The sequence below is a fragment of the Eleutherodactylus coqui genome, chromosome 5 (genome assembly GCF_035609145.1).
Source record: "Eleutherodactylus coqui strain aEleCoq1 chromosome 5, aEleCoq1.hap1, whole genome shotgun sequence".
In the NCBI taxonomy this organism is placed as follows: domain Eukaryota; kingdom Metazoa; phylum Chordata; class Amphibia; order Anura; family Eleutherodactylidae; genus Eleutherodactylus; species Eleutherodactylus coqui.
Window position 1 is genome coordinate 126,380,512 of NC_089841.1, and position 24,250 is coordinate 126,404,761.

Below are 24,250 nucleotides of genomic sequence, written 5' to 3' on the forward strand. Positions count from 1 at the left end.
GTACCCGGCAGCCAGGACGTACACTTACAGTAATACCATTGTGAACACCACAGAACGTATGTCAGTTATGAGATTCCAGCTGACATACTCACTGAAGGTCCTTTTACACATGGGTCGATTATCCAACACAAATAATCTCCAAGTGCTCATTCGTCAACAATGGGGCTGTGTAAAGAGGCCAATGATCAGCCAACAAACAGGAACGAACAATCATAGTAGCCATTATCTGTCCCCATAAACTGATTCTCGGCCCGTGTAAAAGAAAATTAAGGAAGCGCCGATCAACATGCATGCCAATTGACACTCATATCAAGTAGAGAAGCTGACCCACGTAAAAGGACCATTAGGCTCTGTCCACACTACTATTTGGGGGTCCTTTGTGATTTCTGTCAAGCTTTCCGCTATTCTTTACATAAAAAATGCCAGAACTTTGACAGATTGTGTCATCAGTCATCAGTGTCTGTCTGGATAGATAAAAAAATAGATAAAAAAATGAACCCATCACAGCGGTCTTGTCTATTATCCGCATGATGCTAGTATAGACAGAACCTAGTAAATTTATGTAAATACTTGTATTATATTTAATTATTTTGTACCTAATTTCAATTTCTTTGAACTCTTGAATCGAGGTGTACAGGACATATTTTATGGGCTGCGAATAATAGATGAAGTCTCAAGTGCTTTATGCTCAAATATTGATCTTTGCTAAGTTTTAGTTTTACCTCATTCTAAAAGTCTTGCGTCTTATGTGGACATTATCACAGGCTAGGATTTCACATCTTGAAATCCATTTACAGGTCTTGTAATACATAGACTATTTGTTCAGCACATTCATACAGGAGAAGCTTTGCCATCATAACACACCATTAAGTTGTGATGGTGATCAGCTAAGGACCTCATCTTCTAACATGCTACAGTGTAATATAATCAGTCAGCTACAGAACGGATCTGTGTTTAATGAATATGAATTTCCTACCACAGAGCGAGCTATATTTGCAGGGAAAACCCATTAACAGAATGTAACTTGAGGAAATAAGCTTTACAACAGGGTGCCAGAGATTCAACATTTAGAACCAACTTTCTGATTTTAATAACATGGCATATCCTTTATAGATCAGAAACAAGGTTAAACGGGTTTTATCACTACCATGAAAATTCCTCCAGCACCTGGGTCCACCGTAAAATTAACAAAAAGAGCATACTCACCTCTCCTCAGCCCCCGGAATGTAGCTCAGAGACCACAGCATCACCACCCCAAACTCCTGGCAGCATGGCACATAAGATGTGAGTGCTGATGCTAGGAGTTCAGACGGTGACGTTAAGACCTCTGAGTGACACCAGGAAGCCGGAACCTTGTCCGTAGGAGCCACTACGCTGCATTGCAGGTGGATATATCGTTTATATGTGCATCAGTTTAGATGCCGGCTTACTTGATTCCATTTGGTTAAACCCTTAAATAAAATGGGGATGTAACAAGTAATTCAGATTCACTGCTAACACCCTACAAATCCATCAGCAGAATATAGATGTGACATTCATAGTCAAGGGCATAACTTGCACCTCTGTTTACAATACTGGTGTCTTTTTATGTGGGAGATAGGCCTTTGAGATCCCTCAAAGACCAGGGCTTGGGTGCAACTGCTACTTTTGCAACCCCTGTTGATCATTTTCAGGGTGACCATAGGTCAGCCATATAGTTGCTCCTTTGTTCATTGTATCTGCTAATGGGCAGAAACCCGGGAATTTTAATTCCTTGCTGTTTTCCTATTTGATTACTGTATCCTAGTCTAAGGGGAGCTTTTTATTATAATAGATATGTATTCTTTATTGCCTTAAATTCCCTAAAATATTAGTGTTTATATGTTTACCACATTCAAAGTATGCCTTAATGGCAAAGTGATTATTCTTTACATTCATCACATTTTCTTTTCACAGTTCACCATCATCCCCTGCTTCAGGCAGTCTCCCGCGGAAGACCCTTGAATTAGATGATGTTACACAGAAAAATAAAATAAACGGCACTCATGAAAACTATCAATCACTAAGCACATCAGTTCCCAGCAGACTTAGGTGTAGAGCACTAGATGAAGAATCTGATAAGATTTTGCGGCAGTTGTTAGGAAAAGACTTGGCAGACAACGTTTCTAGTCCTGAAAAATTGTCACTGGAGTTCCAGGATGGGACATCATCCAGAAGTGGTAAACGGATCCCACTGGAGAAAAGAGAGTTTAAGCTTGCTCGTTTACGGCAACTTATGCAAAGGTCTCTCAGCGAGTCAGATACAGACTCCAATAACTCAGAGGATCAAAAGCATACACCTGTTAGAAAAGCTGATAAGCCAAGGCCACAGCCTATAGTAGAAAATGTAGAAAATTCTGAAGCTCTTCAACTGATGATAAAAAAGCATGCACAGTCAAACACTGCAGGACGACGGTTTGTTTTAGGGCTAAAATCTAAATCTGTGGATGGCCATAGTCCATCACCAACATCTGAAAGTAGTGATCCAGACTATGAACCTCAGTACCAAACAGGGATCATACCTCAATCTTCAGGTTCAACAGACTCTTCAAGTACTTCTTCAGCACAAAAGACAACAAGCCCGAAAAGTGCTTTAAAATCTCCTTCTTCAAAACGCAGGACTTCCCAAAATCTGAAACTCAGGGTGACTTTTGAGGATCCTATTGTTCAAGTGGAACAGACTGAAGTAGATCTAAATGAAGGTAAAGACAAAGATGGTGGAAAGACACAAAAGTCCCAATCTAATGGTGAAGGTGGAGAGCAGCAGAAGAAAACATTTGGTGCTTTTCGAACAATTATGGAGACTTTCAGTGGAAATCAGAACAACAATAATAATGCTCCATCAACAAATCCTGTGAAAACATCATCATCATCTGCACTGTCATTTTCATCATTAGGGAGAAAGTCGGGAGATACAAAGACATCACCTTCAAGCAATACGAAAGGGAAAAGCAAAAATGTAAGTGTAAAGAAGGACAATTCTTCTTGAAAAACATTAACTAAAATTAAGTATGTTTATTTATTGAAGTAATTTTAGGTTTACTACTTCCTATAGGGAAATTTTTTTTAAAAGAACAGATTTAATGATGTAAAAAAAATCAGCCGCAGCTCAAGCATCTCATTAAGCTGAAGACTCTTTTTGATTCTATGAGTCAGTTCTTGCCTTGCATCTATGGCACTATGGCAATTCCCCCACTCTTAATTGTTCGATAGATAGATAGATAGATAGATAGATAGATAGATAGATAGATAGATAGATAGAGGTATAAGATAGATAGATATAGATATTAGATAGATAGGTAGATATATATGACATAGATAGATATGATATGAGATAGATAGATAAGATATGAGATAGATAGATATGAGATAGATAGATAGATATGAGATAGATAGATAGATAGATAGATAGATAGATAGATAGATAGATAGATAGATAGATAGATATCATGTAAAGTTTAAACAAGTCCATCACTACAGGTGGTCATAGTGCAGGTGAGTTTAAACTAAAAACATAATTTTTTTAGACTGTACAAACCAAACCTTTTGTTATCCATTTGAGAATTAAAAGGGTTGTCTGCCCATTAAAGCAGTTTTCTGAGATCCCAACAAATTTAGTTAGTAGATCGTTTTAAAATATTTTAGAAAAAGTCTAACTCACCTGTTCATTCTGCGCCTGTTCCAGAGCCGCTGCTTCGGTGATCCCCATTGGTCTTTGTTTTCCATCACTACAGCAATGATGTCACAGGCTACCCATATGACCACTGAGGCTAGTGATAGGCTGCAGCCGTCACATAGGTCGACAGTGTCTTCAAGGCTGCAGCTCTGGAAACAAAGACTGGCAGGCAGCACAAGAGCAGCCGCTCTGGAACTAGGGCCGAATGAACAGATGAATCATGTTTTTATTATTTTAAAACAATCCTTGGCTTTAATGAAATATTTGGGGTGTCTTGGAAACCCCCTTTAACATTAGGGGCATATTCCTAAAATACATTAATGCCACACACCGTGCCTGGATCAGAGTGTTGAGGTGACTGGATAAAACATGAAGAGACTGTACCATTCTGCTTAGCACTCTGCCTTCTTCAATGTTTCCAGTGTTTGGTCTGCCATCTGAAAAATGTCATCAGTGTTAAAAGAGTCTATCAAGATATTTTTCTATGTCTATATATTGGATTCCAGCATTTCAGCATGTAGTTGACTGTGTTACATATAAGCATGCTGCATGTTGCATGTACTGACCTGTATATTGCAATTTCCCAGGAACCTTCCACCTGCTCTTCCAAACTGTCCTCTAGGGCATTGCTTGAGGACCTTCTTCCTAATCATGCATGGTATGTGGTGGTGGTGGTGTTGAGTAAACATATTCTCTTTTTTCCTCTTCTTTTCATGTTCATTTCAATCTCTTCCTAAGTAAAGTAATAAATCAACAAGAGACAGTCTATTAAGCCCTACTATCGCAATTAAGAACATACATCTATCGCACTATCCTGCTGACAGCTCTAGCAATGCAATTTTGGCAGTACTGGTAAGCCTCATATAAAAAGAAAGGACTTCTCATAAATCCATCTTGCCGCATGCTACATCTTGGCATTGTATGTAGTCTCTGCAGAGCAGGAGTCATTTAACAGATGATGTGTATGGAAACTACATTTCCTGTCATGTGTGGGAAAGTCACCTCCAAAATGTTCATGCCTGTACAACCGAAGCCCAGAAAATATTCTTTTTTGTGATAAAGTCCTGTTTACATTTACAATGTGTCAGTGGTGAATTTATAATCTCCAAGAAGTTGGGAAGATGGTGTTACATTCCTTGCTTTCACACAGTATGTATTTTATAGTATCTTGTACAACAAAATCTAGATTTATGACGGGAAGACTGTTGAGGTGATGGCAATACTGGGTGTATACCGATATTTACAGATCAGCTGTGTGATGGCTTCTATGTGATGACTTGGCATCAAAGTCTAGATCTGGGGTTAAAAAATATAACAGCCATGGAAAAAGTGCCGCCCACCCATATTTATATACAATATGGTTATATACTATAGTTATTTGCAGTTTGATCTCACAATTCGAATGTTTACCAAAAAGTTCACGGTTGTCTCATCTAGCTAGGAACGTTTTCCAGTAGTGCAGGAGAACCTCAGCATGGTCATTGTTTTTCCTATGGTGGACCCATGAAAACTGATGTGATCAAATAAAAAAGATCCATGGTCATCATCCTATGGCTCTTTATTAGTTTTTGATGATTCTGCGTGTTCTTGAGTTACTCTAGTAGGATGTTGACTCCTAGCATGGAAAGAATCTAGAACTAAAGGGAACCTGTTATCAACTATAAGCACCATAAACTAATTTATAGTTTAGGTAACATGGAGTCTAGTCCCCAGTTTCTCTCTTTGGTAGTTTGATCAAAGTATATTGGCTCATCCACCATAAACTGGGAAACATGGGTTTCTTTCCTTTTTAGCAGGGCCTAAGCCAACAAATAAAACCAGGGAAAATAGGATACCAATTTATATGGTCTAATTAAAGGGACAGGAAGCAAACAAATGCAGTCACCAGCAGCACTCCATAGAACCCTCATCCGGGTGGGACCAAACAAGCACAATGATGCTACAGCTGCAGTGTGGGGAGCCCTAACCATACCCCCAAGTAGCAATATGTCCATAAATCGATCCGCAGCAGCATATACGAGTGCCAAACAGATGTAGAAAAAACCTCCTTTATTCCTTCATAGATATGTATAGAAGCGACGTTTCGATCACACCATGAGATCTTTCTCAAGCCTCCCCCCTTCACAAACAACCCACATATAAATAACAAGTTACAACACTCCATAACCAATCAAGTCTAACTTACATAATTAGTCAGATTAATCTCAGATGCGGCTCCATCTTCAGTAACCCTTATGTGACTGCATGGCGTCTCACGTCTAACTCTCCTTCCGTGTTGCTCAGATCGGGTGGCAACGCGCATGTGCGGGAGGAGACAAAATATCGTGGGACTACGGACGGAATATCACCAGTCCGCAGCACCTTGCGCATATGTAAAATCCACCTGATCTCACCAAGCCAGACGCTTCTGAAGACATTCCTAGCACAATATGCGTGCTGAGAGTCCACAGAGGATATAGCACACATACAATACACATGCACATATAACACAAGGGACAGGAGGCCGATGGGAGCAATGCTGTACACGGCGCACAAACCAAAAAAGAGAAACAAAGTCAGCACTTCCCAACTATAAATCTATAGGTGCAGGTTAAACCGCAGCTGCGACTAAATAGTATAAACAGGAACACATGGCAACAGCACTCAAATAGATTTTTATCAGAAAAATACATAACTAATGTATATACTAACCAAATAATTCTAACCACACACACTAACCACCTAGTTATTATAATTAAACCACCTGGTATTAGTGTTAGGACCCATCCAAGAGTATGGTCACCTGGACATTGATGGATGGGCCAATATACTTGGGATCAAACTATATACTAAGAACTTGCACCTTTTTAATGTGGTTAGTATATACATTACAAATATGTAGTTTTCCGATTGTTGAGTGCTGTTGCCATGTGTTTCTACTTGATCTGTATAGTCATGGTTTAACCTGCACCTATAGATTTATATTTGGGAAGTGCTGACTTTGTTCCTCTTTTTTGTTTGTGCGTCAGTTATTAACTCTAGTCATTCTCTTTGTTTCTTTGAGGTTTGTCGAGCCTGTTAACAATATTCATTGTAATTAGATTAAATTGATTTCATTAAATGCACTATTTTTATTGAATACATGAATTCATGCAGGAAATCTAATGGGTGTTACTGTCTCAGTGGTCATGTGTGCATGAATGGCATGTGACTGCAGAAGCCAGCGATTGGCTGCAGCAGTTGCGTGAGCAATAAATGTGACATCATCGCTTCCTGTATCAGCAGGGACCAGATCATGTCACATTCATTGCGATGTTCTGTCTGCACTAAGAACTGCAAGCAAGCCTGCTCGGGACTGCTGAGACCAGTGGGAGGGACCCAGATGGCACCTGCTAGGTAAGTATTGCTTTTTTTCATGTAGTGTAGCTAGGGCTTATTTTGGGGGCAGGGCTTATATTTCAAGTCCCCCAAAAATCAGGGTAGGGCATATTTATGGGGTCTTACTTTTGGGGAAACCCGGTACCAATACTATATGTATTCAGCATTCCTTATGACTCAACATGTAAGGCAGAAATTATTTGTTTTTTATAATATGACACAAATAAACAAAAAACTAGGATGTGGTCCCATTTCCTGACCAATAAGTAATTTAGAACAGCAGCAAAGTGCTCAGACATTCCTCTACAACACCAGAGGTGGGGAATTCTCATACCACGTTCCAAAATCCCCACATTGTTTTTACATATAAAGCAGTTGTCTTATTACTAACAGATAAACCACCGCATTGTAGAAGTAAACAGCAGTGCAGGCGTTGTGGGGGTGACGGTCTCCTTACTGTACAACATGATTTTAATTTGCAGCTCTTCCTAAGAAGAATGCAAACTGGGTGTTTTCAGCTTAGACTGATGGAATGAACTCAGATTTTACTAGCAAATTAAACACTGACAGGGCTGGAATTAATGGTATGTTCTAACCCTGTTATTAAGTGGTTCTCAGATTTGTTGACTTCTAGAAATGCCATAAGAGAAGTGCCCGCCAAGAGAGACCATGGAAGATTCTATGAAGGACTTATTTTCCAGGATTAGGAATGTAGACAGTGGGTCAGTTCTAATATTCATATATTGCAACTAGAGATGAGCGAGCACGCTCGGAGGGGGCAGCGGGGGAGAGCGGAGGGGAGAGGGAGAGAGACCTCTCTCTCCCCACCCCAACCCCCCGCAACCGCACACCCACGCTGCCCCCCCGAGCACGGAGGAGAAGGCAGTTACTGCAGATGGGCGAGGCTCGCTCGAGTAGCCGACCTTACCGAGCGTGCTTGCTCATCTCTAATTGCAAGCTTTCCAAATTGATGGGTCCAGTACTCAGCCTTAAAGCCATTAGTGGGGCCATACCACTGTTTTAGCACAGTGTCCCCTATTCACTATTCTTGCTCTATGGCTACCGTGAATGGGGTTGGCTGTACTTCCCTGTATAACTGGGTTGTCAGGGTGCAGTGCAATGAAAGCTTAGAAGGGGGTGCAATATAAACCAACATTTCTGCCCCCTCATTTTCAGAATTGGTGGGGTCCCAGAGATCAGACATCCACCAATGATGATGTCTTCTATAAAAATACTATCACTTTATAAGATGAGCATTGCCCTTTAAAGAAATGATTTCAAGATGAAATAATGATTAGGCTATCATTTAACCATAGCGAACTTTATATAGAATATATAGTTACCTAGTACAAACATAGTATTGTTGAAAAAATTGTGTTGCACGTCTGTCAAGTTCAAAGAGGATGTAAATGCAAGGAAGGAATAAGTTTTAAGACTTTCGTTTCCCTCTATCGGCTTCAGACAGGGATCAATATGCAGCTCTGGCACATAGACTACACCAGTTTACATATAATATTGCCCCCCACCCCATACATTTGCTTTACTTAGCCACATCATTCACCTCTCCCTAAAAGGACACTGTCACCACCATAAACTAGGTTATAGACTTCTGTGGAAGAACATGCGCACATCGATCGGAAATTATTTTTAGACCGCATGCAGACTTCACTGGGGGGACACTGTGGGAATCAGGAAGTGGTGAATATGAAACATATATCCCCTAGCTCCCCAAACTGCACCATAACTCCGTTTATGGTGCTTTTCGGTAGAAACAGTGTCCCTTTAAATATGTAAACCATGCCATTAACACAGGAAGGAAAATAATAGTGATCAGATAGCAGATCTACAGAGGAGGTCTGAAGAGTATAACCACTCATATAGGAGAATAGTACTTATCAGACACAGTCACAGCAGAATACATAACAAGGATCTGTCAGCTATTTTAGTAAATACTTGTATTTTTATATACTTGTAATGCCCATGAATAACAATTCTGGAACCTCTTTGCATGTTTATAGTTCTTTTATAATTCCTCAAGGAAATGTATGGATAAATTGACAACTGGATGGTGCCATTAAGCTTGTAAAAAAAATACGTCCCTCTACAGTCTGACTGTGTAAGGACACAACCTATTGACTCAGCTACAAGGAGACTTTATGGGCACAGTATGGCTCTGTTTAAATGGGCCATAGGAAACAACCCAAAGAGTTAGATGCTAATACATTTCTTGGTGTATTAGCCACCAGACTGCAGGAAGTTGCCAAGCCCAGATTTATCTATGGATTTTTCTTATTCGAGACCAGATTTCCTTATTGGTATTAAAGGTACATGTCTTTAGGAAGTTCTTGATGAAAAGGTGCCTGCCACAAATGCAACTGTCAGCAGGAATAGTCATTCATAGATGAGCAGTTCACCATTTTTCTCTGCATCCATTTTCAGTGATTAATAGAAGAGCTCTATCTATCTCATATCTATCTATCTATCTATCTCATATATATCTCATATCTATCTATATGTTTATCTATCTATCTATCTCATATCTATCTATCTATCTCCTATCTATCTATCTATCTATCTCCTATCTATCTATCTATCTATCTCCTATCTATCTATCTATCTATCTATCTATCTATCTATCTATCTATCTATCTATCTATCTATCTATCTCATATCTATCTATCTATATGTCTGTCTATCTATCTCATATCTATCTATCTATCTATCTATCTCATATCTATCTATCTATCTATCTATCCCATATCTATCTAGCTATCTATATGTCTATCTATCTATCCCATATCTATCTATCTATCTCATATCTATCTATCTATCTATCTATCTATCTATCTATCTATCTATCTATCTATCTATCTATCTATCTATTTCAATTACATCGCTGTTGTCAATTTCCTAATATGTCCTGGAATGTGTTCTCTGACTAAAGCATCTGTCTGACAGTCTAAAAAGTTTGGGAACAGCTGAGAAGCATATGGATAAGACAGTTTAATGTGTTTGGTGTGCGTTCAATACATGATCCATCATTCCTAATGAGAGAAAACGTAAACTGACATCTGCAAACATGTATGCTTGGTGCTTCACCAACATTTCCCTATCATGCCAAAAATTAACTGCGGAGATGTTTTATACTTAAAGCTTGAAAAATAAAATTGGTCTGAACATTCCTCCCATTATTATCGTGCGGCATTACCAGTCTGGTCATTTTTATCATTGTAAATCATTTATACTTAATCTCCAGAGTTATCATTAAATGCTGACATCCTTAGCAAAGCAGCAGAGGTCGTGTAGACCGGCCCTCTTCACGCAGCTGTAGGCTATATTAATAGGCCAAAATCTTGTACATATGTTTGTCGAGTACTTAGCATACTTGTTGCCTGCTTAAGACATCTGACAGCTGCAAAACGGTTTGGACTTGTCCACTATGGAGTCCGCCTTTTCAAAACCAATTTTCATTATACTGTCCTGCTTTGAGAACTTTTCAAGGATAACACAAACTGTTCCTTTAAACCAAAGGCAAAAATGTATCACGGACGGTAATGCCATGTCATTTTTGCTGACCCATGCCACAGCTACATGTTCATGGCCCCCAATGCCAAGTCAAGTTCCATGCTGTAGAATAGCAAGAACAGCCTATTTAAAGGAAACCTATAAGGTACTTTATGTTGTCTATCTGTTGCCTGAGGAAGCCACTAGTTCAGCAGTGAAACGCACTGCTATTATATTTAGATCTTGCAAATAAAGAAGTTAATACTCCCTTCTCCAGGTCCACGCTGAAGTGGAGTCTTGTACTGTTCTTCTCTATAGTTCATAATTCCAATTTTAAGACAATATATTCCAAATACGGGGTTTCATGTGGTGTTAGGGCCTAACAGTAAATTTAATGTTAAAAAAATAAATATTAGTAAAATTGTTTTTTTTAAATATAATACTGCATGTTTTTCATTATGCACTTACTAACCCAGAACTAATAAGCTGAAATAAGAGCTAGAGTTGTTTCTACATTGATTACTGCATTTCTCTGCATTTTACCTTATGTGAATGCATCAGCTGGTATAGGTAAAATATGGTGATTTACATATACTTTTTTTAACTTATCCAGGCATAAATCAGTCAGTGGATCGATGAAGATTCTGTTCAGTGACATACATCCTGAAGAACATGACATACAAGAATTTTTCTTATGAGTCTAACTTCTTGTTTAAGGTGTCCAGCAAGAACTCTACAGCAGCACCAGCAAAGGCTATTCTTCTCCTGTGGCCTTCCATCTACTGTGTGTTTTGTTGTGATGCACAGATAACAATTTTTGATGCTGTGGGTACGTCTGTGCAACTGAAGCATTTTATATTTGAACTACCCATCTTTCATACTGGATCGCATGGACAATGATTGACAATATGTCTTGATTTCAGTTCTGTTTGAAAAAGTAATATTTTGTTTTACTGTTTTCATCAGTTTTGTCTTTAATTACTGTATATGATATTTATTACTGACAACAGCTTCATCCCATTGTTTGTGATTTTACCAAACCATTTGACCATCATTATGCCCCTTTTAGGTGGGTTTTGCCAAATAGAGTTTCACAGATTGATATACTGTACTCCACCGCTGGAGAAGAATGTCAAAAAAAGTCCACTCAAATCCGCAACCTACAGTGAAAGTTTAGGCTAAATTTAATGTTTAAAAAAATGAGTTCTGCATGTTTCCGAGGTGGCAGCAGAGGTCAAAACCATACCACTCTCAGTCATTGTTCTGCTACTATTTGGTGTAGCTGTAGAACTAGGACAACATTTATGCTTGCCCTGTTTCACTTCCATTGTCTCCCTTTATTGTTGTAAGGGATGGCTTTTACATGAGCCGATAGTTGTGAGAATCGTCTACTTGTTGGAGTTACAAAGCTTTTAGCTCATCTAAAAATCAAGCGACTATTGACCTGTGTAAACAGGCCGCCGTTCATCTCTGAATGATGTCATCACAGTCTGTTTACTGTGAATGGAGGCGGGCAGAAGCCATTCCTCGCACGCTCCATCTCCATTCACTGAAAATCATTACCACTGTGTGAAAACATAGGAGCGATAAATCGTTGGGCCAGCTACCAGGCGCTCAACAGTTGTCCAGTGTAAAGCCACCCTTAGGCACTCTACACTCTTAAAGTTATTTCCCCCTTTGTTCACCTGCCTGTTTCCCTTGTGGAATACGCCTTATAGGTTCATAGCTCAGTGAGAGAGTGCATAATATATATGATTGGACTACATTTGCTCAGACAGTGGTCATTAAACAGAAAGCCATGTAGGTTCCCAAAGTCTTTAGAGTACGGTAAGGTAATCTGGGAGAGGGAAAAAATCAAACTCTGCAGGACTATGTAAGATATTGTATTGTGGATTAAAGACCATAGACCAGTATAATTGACAAGGTCAAACCATTGAAGACTGAAATTCATTGTAAAACCAAGTTCTAAACCCAGGATCTCAGGACTTTGGTGCAGTTTACACACATGCACCTCCATACTCCATACTCCTTCACAACCCCCTCCCTATGCTCACATACACAAAGACTTCAAAACTGAGAATGGATGAAGAAAATTACAGCATTGATGTGGTCTGTACAGATTCCCAAAAATAGATGGTATAATTAAGCGTTTCTTATGCATGATTTTCCGGGGATCAATAGAATCCTTTATTTGTAAAGTCCGAGCATTCCTGATATCAGGTTCCATACTAGTACATGACATGGAGCTTATACACAATGTATTGTCTTCTTTCTGTTCCCACAATATTTTATATGTGATATTTAATGGTAAAAGTAACTTCAAGTGACTTTGACAGCCATATCATTGGAAAAACCTGGATATTTTCCTTTTCTTGGATAATGTCCTAAATGCTAACAACATCCAGTCTTATCAGAGTATATCATGTACTAAATAGTAATTTATGTCTTTCACTCTTTAAAGTTAAAAGCAGAGAAAAATTACTGTGACAAATACAAACAATTGGACTACACAAAAAATAACATTTTCTCCTAGAACATAAAGGGTAATTCTAATTGAAAGAAGATGCTTTAATAAATAAGCCTTTGTAGTGCCAGGGCTGTTGTGTTAACCAGACTCTTAGAAAATATAATTGCCTTTGCACAGTAATCAGGCATATTACCTAATTTCCTCTGTTTCCCATGATTTAATGTCAGCTGAAGACAAAAGGCCAAAATAAATAACTCCAGACTTCAGACAACTTTTCAGCATCACAACTTATCTAGGCGACTTACTTCCTTTAACTGTTAAAAGGCACACTAGCCTGATACCTCTAATCAGCATTCATGGCCACGTGACAATTTTTTTCATGAATGCATTTATGTGATATACACCATGTGACATCTTAAAATTACTTTGTATAGTATGGCACTGCTCCCTAACCAGTGGCTTGGAAGCCACACATGGCTCGTGGACTCCCTACAAGTGATTAGCCCGTTGGCAACTGCAGATACTATTGTGCACTAGTGGCACCTGTGGGGGTCATAACACTGGCAGTTAATATTGTAAGAGCCGTGCCACTTGGTCATATCATTAATAGGCCTTTTCTATTTCAATATTTAGTGTACCTCAAAACCACTTAACTATCTATGGTACAAGAAGGTGGCTTGCAAACTACGAAGGGAGTACCGTTGCTGTATACCAGGCACAGATAATAGCAAAATATCCATTAAATCTCTGCACCACTACCACTAATACCAGTAAATTACAGGATAATATCTAAAATGTATCCTTTAATATTATATTTAAAGCAATGAATCAAATGACGCTAAGCACACTTGTATGGCACACTTTGAGCATGAACTCTTTGCCCCTGATGCACCTTTAATCCATATAAATTGGAAGTACCTGGAGCCAAACAGGTATTTGCTTAGGGTGTCCAGGGATAGGTTCCTATTATGGTGGCCTTTTTATGGCAAATATCCTAATACATCCATTGCCAATGGATAGTGGACAGCTGTAGCAAAGTTTTAAATTTAACTGTGATAACTTTCTGCACCAAGTTATTTTATTTTAAGCCATTGAAAAGCTATTGTTCTCTTAGCTTTCCACAACAAAGCGATTGAAAAACAATTGAAAGGGTAAACAAACTGCAGCATAAAAAGTTAAGATCCAAGTTAAATGTTTACTATATCTACAGGAAGTGCACGGTTTTCTAATCTGGCTTTGCTTGGACAGCACATTGTCAAAGGATGATTTAATAGGACATCTGGGTCTGCAAGATGAAACCTTTCTAAGTTTAAGACTTATATTGTTCTTTGTCACATTAAACATGGAGGCAGCTTTCCATTGTTTTTTATATCAATTTATCTTGAAGGTAATTTGTCACCTCCAAAAACCTCGCCATAACTTCAGTAATAAGTAAACAGTTTAAAAGACAATGACTCTAAATCTGCATTTTTTATCTTTCTACATATTTGCCTTCCCTTAGGGCTCATGTCCACGGGGAAAATAGGATTTAGGATCCGCAGCGGATCTCCCGCGCGCGGATCCGCACCCCATAGGGATGCATTGACCACCCGCGGGTACATAAATACCCGCGGATCGTCAATAAAAGTGATTTTAAAAAAAATGGAGCATGAAAAAATCTGGACCATGCTCCATTTTCATGCGGGTCTCCCGCGGGGACGGCTCCCGCGGGCTTCTATTGAAGCCTATGGAAGCCGTCCGGATCCGCGGGAGACCTAAAGTAGGAATTTAAAGCATTTACTCACCCGCAGCGGACCGCGAAGCTCTTCTCTTCCTCACCGCCGCATCTCCCTTGCTTCGGCTCGGCGGATGTGCCCGGCGCATGCGCGCGGCACGTCGACGACGTGCCGGCGACGTGCCGCCGGCGTCAGGAATTCATCCGCCGGCCGAAAATGAAGATCCGGCCGTGAGGAAGAGCAGAGCTTCGTCGCCCGCGCCGGATAGGTAAATTCTTTTAAATTGCTAATTTCAGCGCTCATGTCCGCGGGGCAGGAGGGACCCGCTGCAGATTCTACATGTAGAATCTGCAGCGGATCTGATTTTCCCCGTGGACATGAGGCCTTACTGTAAAGGCCCATTTAGACCCAATGATTCTCACTCAAAAATCACTCAAAGCCGTCTTTTGAGCGAGAATCGTTGGGTCTAAACACACAGACATCGTGCAGTTTTTGTTAACGAGTCATTCATCGTTGTCTTTCAGCTAGCTGAAAGAGAACGATGAGCCTTATCAGGACCGTGCGCTGAGTTCTCAGCGGGATACCGCTGATACTATTGTGTTCTGCATACCCCGCACAGAGCGCACTGCTGTATACCAGCTGAGCACTCCGTAAACACAGCCGGAGTATTACAGCTTTAAACATAAGCCCTTCCCTGAAAATCATCCCGAGCTGGTGTAAAAAATATATATATACTCACCTCTCTGCCACTGCCACTTAGCGACGTGTAATCGCTTCTTCTCCCTGCACTGCTCTGAGCTCTTTCATTAGGCGGTGATTTAAAATCTCCGCCTGCTGAAAGAGCTGTATCTGATTGGCTGAGCACTCAGTCACAGTCAGTGCTCAGCCATCAATTGAAAGACAGATGAGCGCAGCCTGTGATTGGTCACAGCGCTTAGTCAATCACAGGCAGCACTCGGCCATTCATTGAATTCAATGAATGGCCGAGCACTGCCTGTGATTGGCTGAGCACTCAGCCAATCAGGTACAGCTCTTTCAGCAGGCGGGGATTTTAAATTCCCGCCTGATGAAAGAACCTCAGAGCAGTGCAGGGAAAAGAAGCGGCTACATGCAGCTGAGCCCCGGCAGCAGCATGGAGGTGAGTATGTATATTTTTTTATTTTTTACACCAGCTAGGGATGATTTTCAGGAGAGGGCTTATATTTAAAGCCGTTCCCCGAAAATCACTGAGGGGTTGCCTGTGTTCTGCATACCCCGCTTGGAGCACTCAGCTGGATACCAGCTGAGTGCTCTGAGAAGACAACAGTTGTATACAGAAGATAGCGGTCCTGCTTGTCTTCTGCATACAACGTGAGTCTTCATTTACACACTTATGTAAAGTGAACGCTCAAAACTATCGTTTGAGTGAATTTTGAGCGATCATCTTGCCGTGTAAATGCACACAACGATTATCACTCAAAAGATGTCTTTTAACCCCTTTAGTGGCACGCTCGGAAATTTTCCGGGACGAGCTCCACTGCTCATAGCGACATAGCCCGGAAGATTTCCGGGCTATGTATCACTATGGGAGCTGCAGAGCACAATGCCACAAGCTGTGACAGTGTGCTCTGCCTGCACAGACCCACAGAGAACAAAGCAAGGGTTTGAAAAACCAGCAGAAGATATTGCCGATATGCCGGCAATCTCCTGCTTTGTTTACAGGTTGCCATAGAGACCATCGGCTTGTCAGAAGCAAGCCGATGGTCTCTGTGGCAGGGATAGCTAGCGCTTGGCTGTGAGAGGACAGCTAGGTACTAGCTCTTACAGCAGAGATCAGAGAAAACCTCCGATCTCTGCTGTGTTAACCCTTTACATGCTGCAGTCTATGTGACTGCAGCATGTAAAGGGCTGTCACTGCAGCATGTAAAGGGCTGTTGCCATCGGACTCCCGGAATGTGATCAGGGGGTCCAGATGGGTCCCTGTGGAAGTCCCCTAAAGGTGCAAAAAAAAATTAAAAAAAAAAAAAAAGTAAAAATTATTTAAAAAATTATAAAAACACTTGTCTCCCTTTATTTTGTAAAAAAAATCAAAAATACAATCACACATGTGGTATCCATGCGTCGTAATGACCCAGAGAAGGAAGTTAATACATTATTTAACCCCTTAATGACATGGCCCCTTTTTTTCTTTTTTCCCCATTTCTTTTTTTCCTCCCCCCTGTTTAAAAAATCACAACTTGTCCGGCAAAAAAACAAGCCCTTATATGGCCATGTCAATGGAAAAATGAAAAAGTTATGGCTCTTGAGACGCAAGTGCAAAATTAGTAGAAATTCAATGATTAGACCATTTTAAAAAACCTGCCCTGGTGGGCACGACAGGGTGGTAGGAAACCCGCCACTCAAGGGGTTAAGCGATAATCGTTGTGTTTAAATGGGGTGAAACGCCCATAATGGGTTGTTCACTGCATGCTAATGCATACTAAGGACTTCTAAGCTTGTCTGATATAATGGAGAGGACTCCTTCATTAGCATGCAGCACATGGCTCATTTGTGAACTTACAGGAGAGGAATGCAAGTAAATAGAAAGACAAAAATGACAGATCCAGAATCTGTGTATTTTAAGCTTTTACTGATTATAATAGTTGAGGGGGATGTTTGGAGGTGACCGATTCTGTTCACTTTAATTTTTATCTAAATACACTATTAAATGGATTTTCCACGGATATACTATTGATGACCTATTCTCAAGGTAGGTCATCAATAGTTGTTTGGCTGGAGTCTGCAACTCAGGAACCCAGCTGATCGGGTGGCCGTTGTCAGCACCGCCACACACTGGTACAGAGCGGAAGCATAGTGACCAGTGCTTGTAAAATCAATGACAGCTACTACTACACTGCTTACTGGAAATCCCACCACAAAAACCTCACTTTACTGAACTACCCTGCTCAAGGAAGACATCTTTTCTTTTACTTTTTGGTATTCCATTTCCTAGTGCAGGCAAGTGTCCTCTCAGTTAAGCCAAGGACTGGGGCTATCTTCCAGCACTGCTTTTGAAATAACGAGGGAGCCTCCCAGTCCTGTTATCTTTGAAACCTCTATATAAATTGTGGTCTGTGAGCACAATAGTTGGGCCTTGGGAGGCTGAACTTTGTGCTTCCTATGCAGGAAGGGATGTTATTACATTGACAGATGTAGAACAAAAGGGGCATCACATAGGAACATGACTGCAGTCATGTCACATGGCTTCTTGTATTTGTACTTTAGCTTTCAGGATTATATAACCCCAACCTAGGGACGAATCCAGGGAGATCTATGGGTTATTTTTTTAAGGAATATATTAAAGTATAGTTCCAGGCCATATCTCCCAACAGAGCAGAAAAGGCTTCCAGGGTCATGCACTTGCTTGGGCGGCCATTACTTTTAAACTTCTGACAGAATACAAGACCTCTGATGTCACTTGGACTAGACTATATGGTATCATATAACATCTTGGTATCCATTGAGCAGATTTTATGAGAATGTATTTGTATTTGGATGTCAGGGGAATTGATCCTGTGGTAAACCAGCAGCTTTCTAATTACATGTGATAAATACATTTAGATATTGTATTTCCTATGATCATTACCCCGTATAACAATAAAAGCAAAACCCACCTAATTATTCACACCACTTTCCACAAAAATAGTTTTATTGTGTATTTTGTTACATTGTACACCTCCTTTTGGGTTTTTACATTTGAGCAGATAGTGTTACCTGTATAAAAACCTTCCCAAGAGGAATCCATTTACCATATATCACTGTCTAACAATGGGATAAATGAAATGCGGAGATAGTTTGTGAGATGTCAGTGTTTGTGACTGTGTGAGATGACCAGATATTTATGCAGCTGCATGGGATGAGCGCGGCAGAGGTTTTGTACTGTAAATTTACTGTTTAATTGTTTATTGTCCTCTTCTCATAGTTTTTGTACAAAGACACTGAGGGTGTTCTTTTTCTGAGCCTTTTAACACTTTATAAAATGGAAATCTTTGAAAACTGTTCATCACGTAGCCTACTAACTAGACAATAGATGATGAGATGGTTTCTATTTTACATTGGCTGTTTCTTAGGTGAGCACTCAGTCTTGTAAGAAATATTTTATCTAAAATGAGCACTTTTTTCTATTCAAATTGGTTTGGATTTTGTGGATTTAATTGTACATTTTGAATGCAATTAACAATAAAAAAAATTTAACTAAAATACTGTAATTTGAGTTATTTCTCTTAATAGTGTAAGCTCTCGTCTACGACCTTAAGGTTGCAAGTTCGATCCCCGCTTGATTCAGGTAGCCATCTCAAGGTTAACTCAGCCTTCCATCCTTCTGAGGTCGGTAAAATGAGAACCCACCTTGGTTGGGGGTAATAAGTAATAATTACCTGAAAGCATGGCGGAATAAGTTGGCACTATACAAATACCAAGACCAAGATTTTAATTTGCCAATTTACAGCACAAGATATGACTACACAGACAGATGGATAGATACAGTTACAATCCAAAAGTTTACATATACTTGGTTCACATCAGACTTCATCTTACATTTTAGCTTTAGTTCATTACTTAGATTCAGTGGGTCAAAAGTTTAACTACACCAAGTTGACTATCTTCAAAGTTAAAGGGGTTGTCCCGCGGCAGCAAGTGGGTCTATACACTTCTGTATGGCCATATTAATGCACTTTGTAATGTACATTGTGCATTAATTATGAGCCATACAGAAGTTATCAAAAGTTTTATACTTACCTGCTCCGTTGCTGGCGTCCTCGTTCCCATGGAGCCGACTAATTTTCGGCCTCCGATGGCCAAATTAGCCGCGCTTGCGCAGTCCGGGTCTTCTGCTTTCTTCAATGGAGCCTCTCGTGCTGGATGCCGGCTCCGTGTAGCTCCGCCCCGTCACGTGCCGATTCCAGCCAATCAGGAGGCTGGAATCGGCAATGGACCGCACAGAAGAGCTGCGGTCCACGGAGGAAGAAGATCCCGGCAGCCATCTTCACCGGTAAGTATAGAAGTCACCGGAGCGCGGGGATTCAGGTAAGCGCTGTGCTGTTTTTTTTTTAAGTCCCTGCATCGGGGTTGTCTCGCGCCGAACGGGGGGGGGGGGGGGGGTGGAAAAAAAAAAACCCGTTTCGGCGCGGGACAACCCCTTTAAGAAAATGATAGAAAACTTTTAGAAGCTTCTTACCATATTTAGGAGTTTGTGACTGCACATGTGTCTACTTTCATATTCAGTGTCTCTTTGCCCTTGATTCAATAAACAATCCAAGCAACTAGGCTGAGGCCTCAGAAAAAAAACGAGAACCTAAAAAAAGGCTGTATCCTCCTCAGGATCAATTTTTTAAAACAGCTGAACTGAATATACCCCATCATCTGTACAAATAATTAGAAGCAAATACAAAATGTGGCACAACTCTGACTCTGCGACCACCGATACGCCTTTTGACAGCCTCATTAAAGGGGTTGTCCCGCGGCAGCAAGTGGGTCTATACACTTCTGTATGGCCATATTAATGCACTTTGTAATGTACATTGTGCATTAATTATGAGCCATACAGAAGTTATCAAAAGTTTTATACTTACCTGCTCCGTTGCTAGCGTCCTCGTCTCCATGGTGCCGACTGATTTTCGGCCTCTAATGGCCAAATTAGCCGCGCTTGCGCAGTCCGGGTCTTCTACTGTCTTCAATGGGGCCGCTCGTGCAGAATGCCGACTCCGTGTAGCTCCGCCCCGTCACGTGCCGATTCCAGCCAATCAGGAGGCTGGAATCGGCAATGGACCACACAGAAGCCCTGCGGTCCACAGAGAGACAGGATCCCGGCGGCCATCTTCAGCAGGTGAGTATGAAGATGCCGGACCGCCGGGATTCGGGTAGGTACTACCCGGTGTGTTTTTTTAACCCCTGCATCGGGGTTGTCTCGCGCCGAACGGGGGGGGGTTAAAAAAAACAAAAAACGTTTCGGCGCGGGACAACACCTTTAAGTGGGCTGTATTCCATACAGCCGTCAATTGACGGCCTCACTGTGGAATAAAGCCCCGGAGTCAATACGCGTGACAGCTGTCTGCTATCGGCTGACAGAGGTAGCTGACAGTCGGGAGCTGTCATGGAGGGCGGCGGAGCTTGATAAAGACCAAAGGCAGGTCGAAATGTAGTTTTATTTTTAAAGACATGGAGAAATAAAGGTTTTGTGTTTTAATCTTCACCATTTATGCTGCCATATTCTTTATACTATTTTTGGGGGGTGGCAGAGAGTCACCCCTGGTCACGCAATCGCTGTTATCCAATGGATAACGACGATTGCATAAAAGTGTAAAAAAAATAGTTAAAGAAAGTTAAAGTCCCAGCTCCCTTCACAGATCGGATCCATTGAGGGGAGCTGAAAGTACTCACCTCCGTCCTCCACGATGTGAAAGTGAAGTGTAAAAAAAAGTTTAAGTTTCATCTCCCCTCACAGATCGTTTCCGTGAGGGGAGATGAAATTATGTACCTAAGGACCCTGGATTGGATTGCACAATTCCATCACATTAGTGTGTTGGAATTACGAAATCACTAGCAGAAAACAGAACGCCGCATGTTCTATTTTACCGCGGATATCCGCAACATAAAGCCTATTGTGTACGGCTGCGAATACCCATGTCATCACTAAGTGATAGCGCAGGAAATATAAACAAAAAAAGGTGTACTTTATCGCTTGTGTGAGTACGCAGTTATGCACAGTACATTACACAGCCGTACGCAGGGCAACGGCCGGGCTCACAGCTGGGAACCACAGTGGGCCTCCACAAGCGAATTCCACATACGGCCTTGTGAGCCTACGTAATTTACAAGATGTCCCCAGGAACGCTCGCCGTCCTGCAGTTCCAGGCGCAGCTTGTTGAACGCCTTCTGTGTGAGACCACCGAAGCTCAGCAATTTATAAAGCCTCACAGAGCACAACTTTTTACACCCCATCCCTGCCACTGAGGTCAAGAAATAGCCCCCAAAAAGTGTCAAGTTTGCAGCAAGCATGAGAGGAAGAAGGATAGACAGTTTTATTGCCCCATGTGCCGATCCCAACCAGGCCTCTGTAATTACCCCCGTTTTTGGACATATCAAACAGTTTACATTATTACTTTTATCTAAGATTTAGGGAATGTCAAAAAGGAGGGGGAGGGATTATTTTTAGGGAGCAATGGGGCCTGGAATTTATTCAGTTGTGCCCTGAAATCCAATGGATGTTCCCTCCATTATAGGCCTAGCCATGTGTCCAGTAAGCAGATTGGGGCTATAATGGGTATGTTTCTGAACACAGGACAAACGGGTATCTATTTTGGGGTAAAAGTCTTCATTTATATGTGTGCTGTACAAAAAGAAACGGTTTTAAAAATGACACAATTGCCAAAAAAATGACAATTGTAATTATTTTCCATCTGCTTTGCTTAGATTCATTCAAAAACTGTGGGGTCAAAATTTGCAGTACACGCCTAGATGAAATCATTAAGGGGTCTAGTTTTTAAAATTGAGTCTTTTGTGGGGGTTCTCTGTCGTTTTGGCCGCTCAAGGGCTCTACAAGTGGGCAATGGGGCCTAAAACACCTTCAAGCAAAATGTCTTCTGAAAACCACTGGCTGCTCCTTTCGGTTTGGGCACCGTTGTGCATACAGAGATTAGGGCCACAGTGGGTATGTTTCTGAACACAGGACAAACAGGGGTATCCATTTTGGGGGGCAAATCCTCATTTTCATGTGCGCTGTAGAGAAAAAAACTGTCTTTAAAATAACATATTTGCAAGAATATGAAATTTTACTTTTTCTCTAACTTGCATTAACTCCTGAAAAGAAACTGTGGGGTCAAACTACTCCAGACACCCCTTAATGAATACATTACACCTATGAGCCTTTACAATCTTTGCTTGGTGAGGGTAAACACAAAAACTGTTTTTTATGTACAGCACACATATGAATGAGCACTTTCACCACAAGATGGATAGCCCTGCTTGTACCGTGTTCAGAGACATATCCATTGTAGCCCTAATCTTATTTCTGTACGCACAATGGGTTCTGCACCGAAAGGAGCATCAAACTTCAACTGTCTTAACTTTTACGTGATTGCCATTATCCATTGGATAGCGGCGATCACATGACCGGGGACCGCTCACCACAGCCCTCGGTCACTGCTCCAGGCTCTCGGCTACCTTTAGTAGCTAGGAGCAAGGAGATTTTAAATTTCCTGAGCCCTCCACAGCTGCTGCGCTTGCTTCCGCCATTTTGGCGATGGGCCCATGCATCGAAGCTGAAGAAAGGTTCGCAGATAAGGATCCCATTGGGGGACATCGCTGGAGGCCTTAGGTAAGTAATTTCACCTCCTGTCATGGATCCGATCCATGACGGGAGGTGAAACTTTAACTTTTATTTTACTTTTACGTGATCACCTTTATCCTTTGGAGGCCCCCTGTGTAATTTCCAGGCTCTCAGCTACATTTGGTAGCCAGGAGTGGGGATATTTTAAATTATCTTGGCAATCCACGGCTTTTGCGCATGAGTCTGCTATTTTGTCGACGGGCGTATGCACAGAAGCCAGGGTAAGGTCCGCTAATATATCTGTGGGCCTTATGTACGAAATTTCATCTCTGTAAGGGAAGATGAAACAAACTTTTTTTACCACTTCTCTTTTACTTTTACATAATCACTGTTATCCCTTGGATAACAGCTACCATGGGACCGGGAACCGCATACAGCAACTCCCGGTGACATCCCCCTGCTCTCGGCTACTTATACTAGCCGGTAACAGGGAATCTTTAAATTTCCCGGGTTTCTGTGCATGACATAATGACATCTGGTGTGCATGCGCAAAAGACCGGCATCAGGTCCTGGAGGACCAGAACGTTGTGAGACATTGCAGAGGACGGGGGGGTCCGATCCGTGAGGGGAGCAGAAACTTTAACTTTATTTTACTTTTGTATTGACTTTAATGCGATCACATGACCGGGGTGGGGTGGGGGGTGAGAGGGCTACCTCTGGCCTCCCATGACAACTCCAGGATGTCCGCTACCTCAGGTAACATACAGCATGGAGAGCGAGCATGTTTTTACGGCCCTAGGGATTAAAGCCCAGCAAAGCAGGACATAAAAAGTCTATGAGGTGGTCACCAAGCGGTTAGTCCTCAGAGGAAGCATATTTTTACGTCTCTGAGGATTAAAGCCTACTTAACTAGGACGTAAAAATGCAATGAGGCCGTCACTAAGGGATTAAGGCAACAGTGCTAATGACTAAGCCACCATGCTTCTCTTCTGTCTTCTTCCTTTGGAGGAAGAGGTGAAGAAACACATACACAAGAAAAACATACATGCTCCATGCAGATATTGTCCTCAGTCAGATTTGAACCTAGGACCCCAAGGCTACAAGGCAACAGTGCTATACACCATAATCTTCCGATGCATTCTGCAGGAGAAAGAGAAGAAACAGAAACACAGGGAGGACATACAAACTCCATGCAGATGGTTGTCTTTGTTGAGTTTTTAACCTAGGAT

General features: G+C 41.3%; 1 protein-coding gene across 2 annotated transcripts in view; it reads left to right on the forward strand.

Annotated features, from left to right (window-relative positions):
* Positions 1–14,513, forward strand: part of SNCAIP (synuclein alpha interacting protein) — a 209,436-nt gene extending 194,923 nt beyond the window's left edge. Inside the window, exons 11-13 of one of the 2 annotated variants that reach the window (XM_066603114.1) lie at positions 1,936–2,977; positions 4,282–4,352; positions 11,169–14,513. In XM_066603114.1, the coding sequence (XP_066459211.1) occupies positions 1,936–2,977; positions 4,282–4,352; positions 11,169–11,253 (1,198 nt within the window). In that variant the 3' untranslated portion in view covers positions 11,254–14,513. The remainder of the gene's footprint in view (positions 1–1,935; positions 2,978–4,281; positions 4,353–11,168) is intronic. The other variant, XM_066603115.1, reaches the window with a different exon arrangement.
* The last annotated feature ends 9,737 nt before the right edge of the window (positions 14,514–24,250 follow it).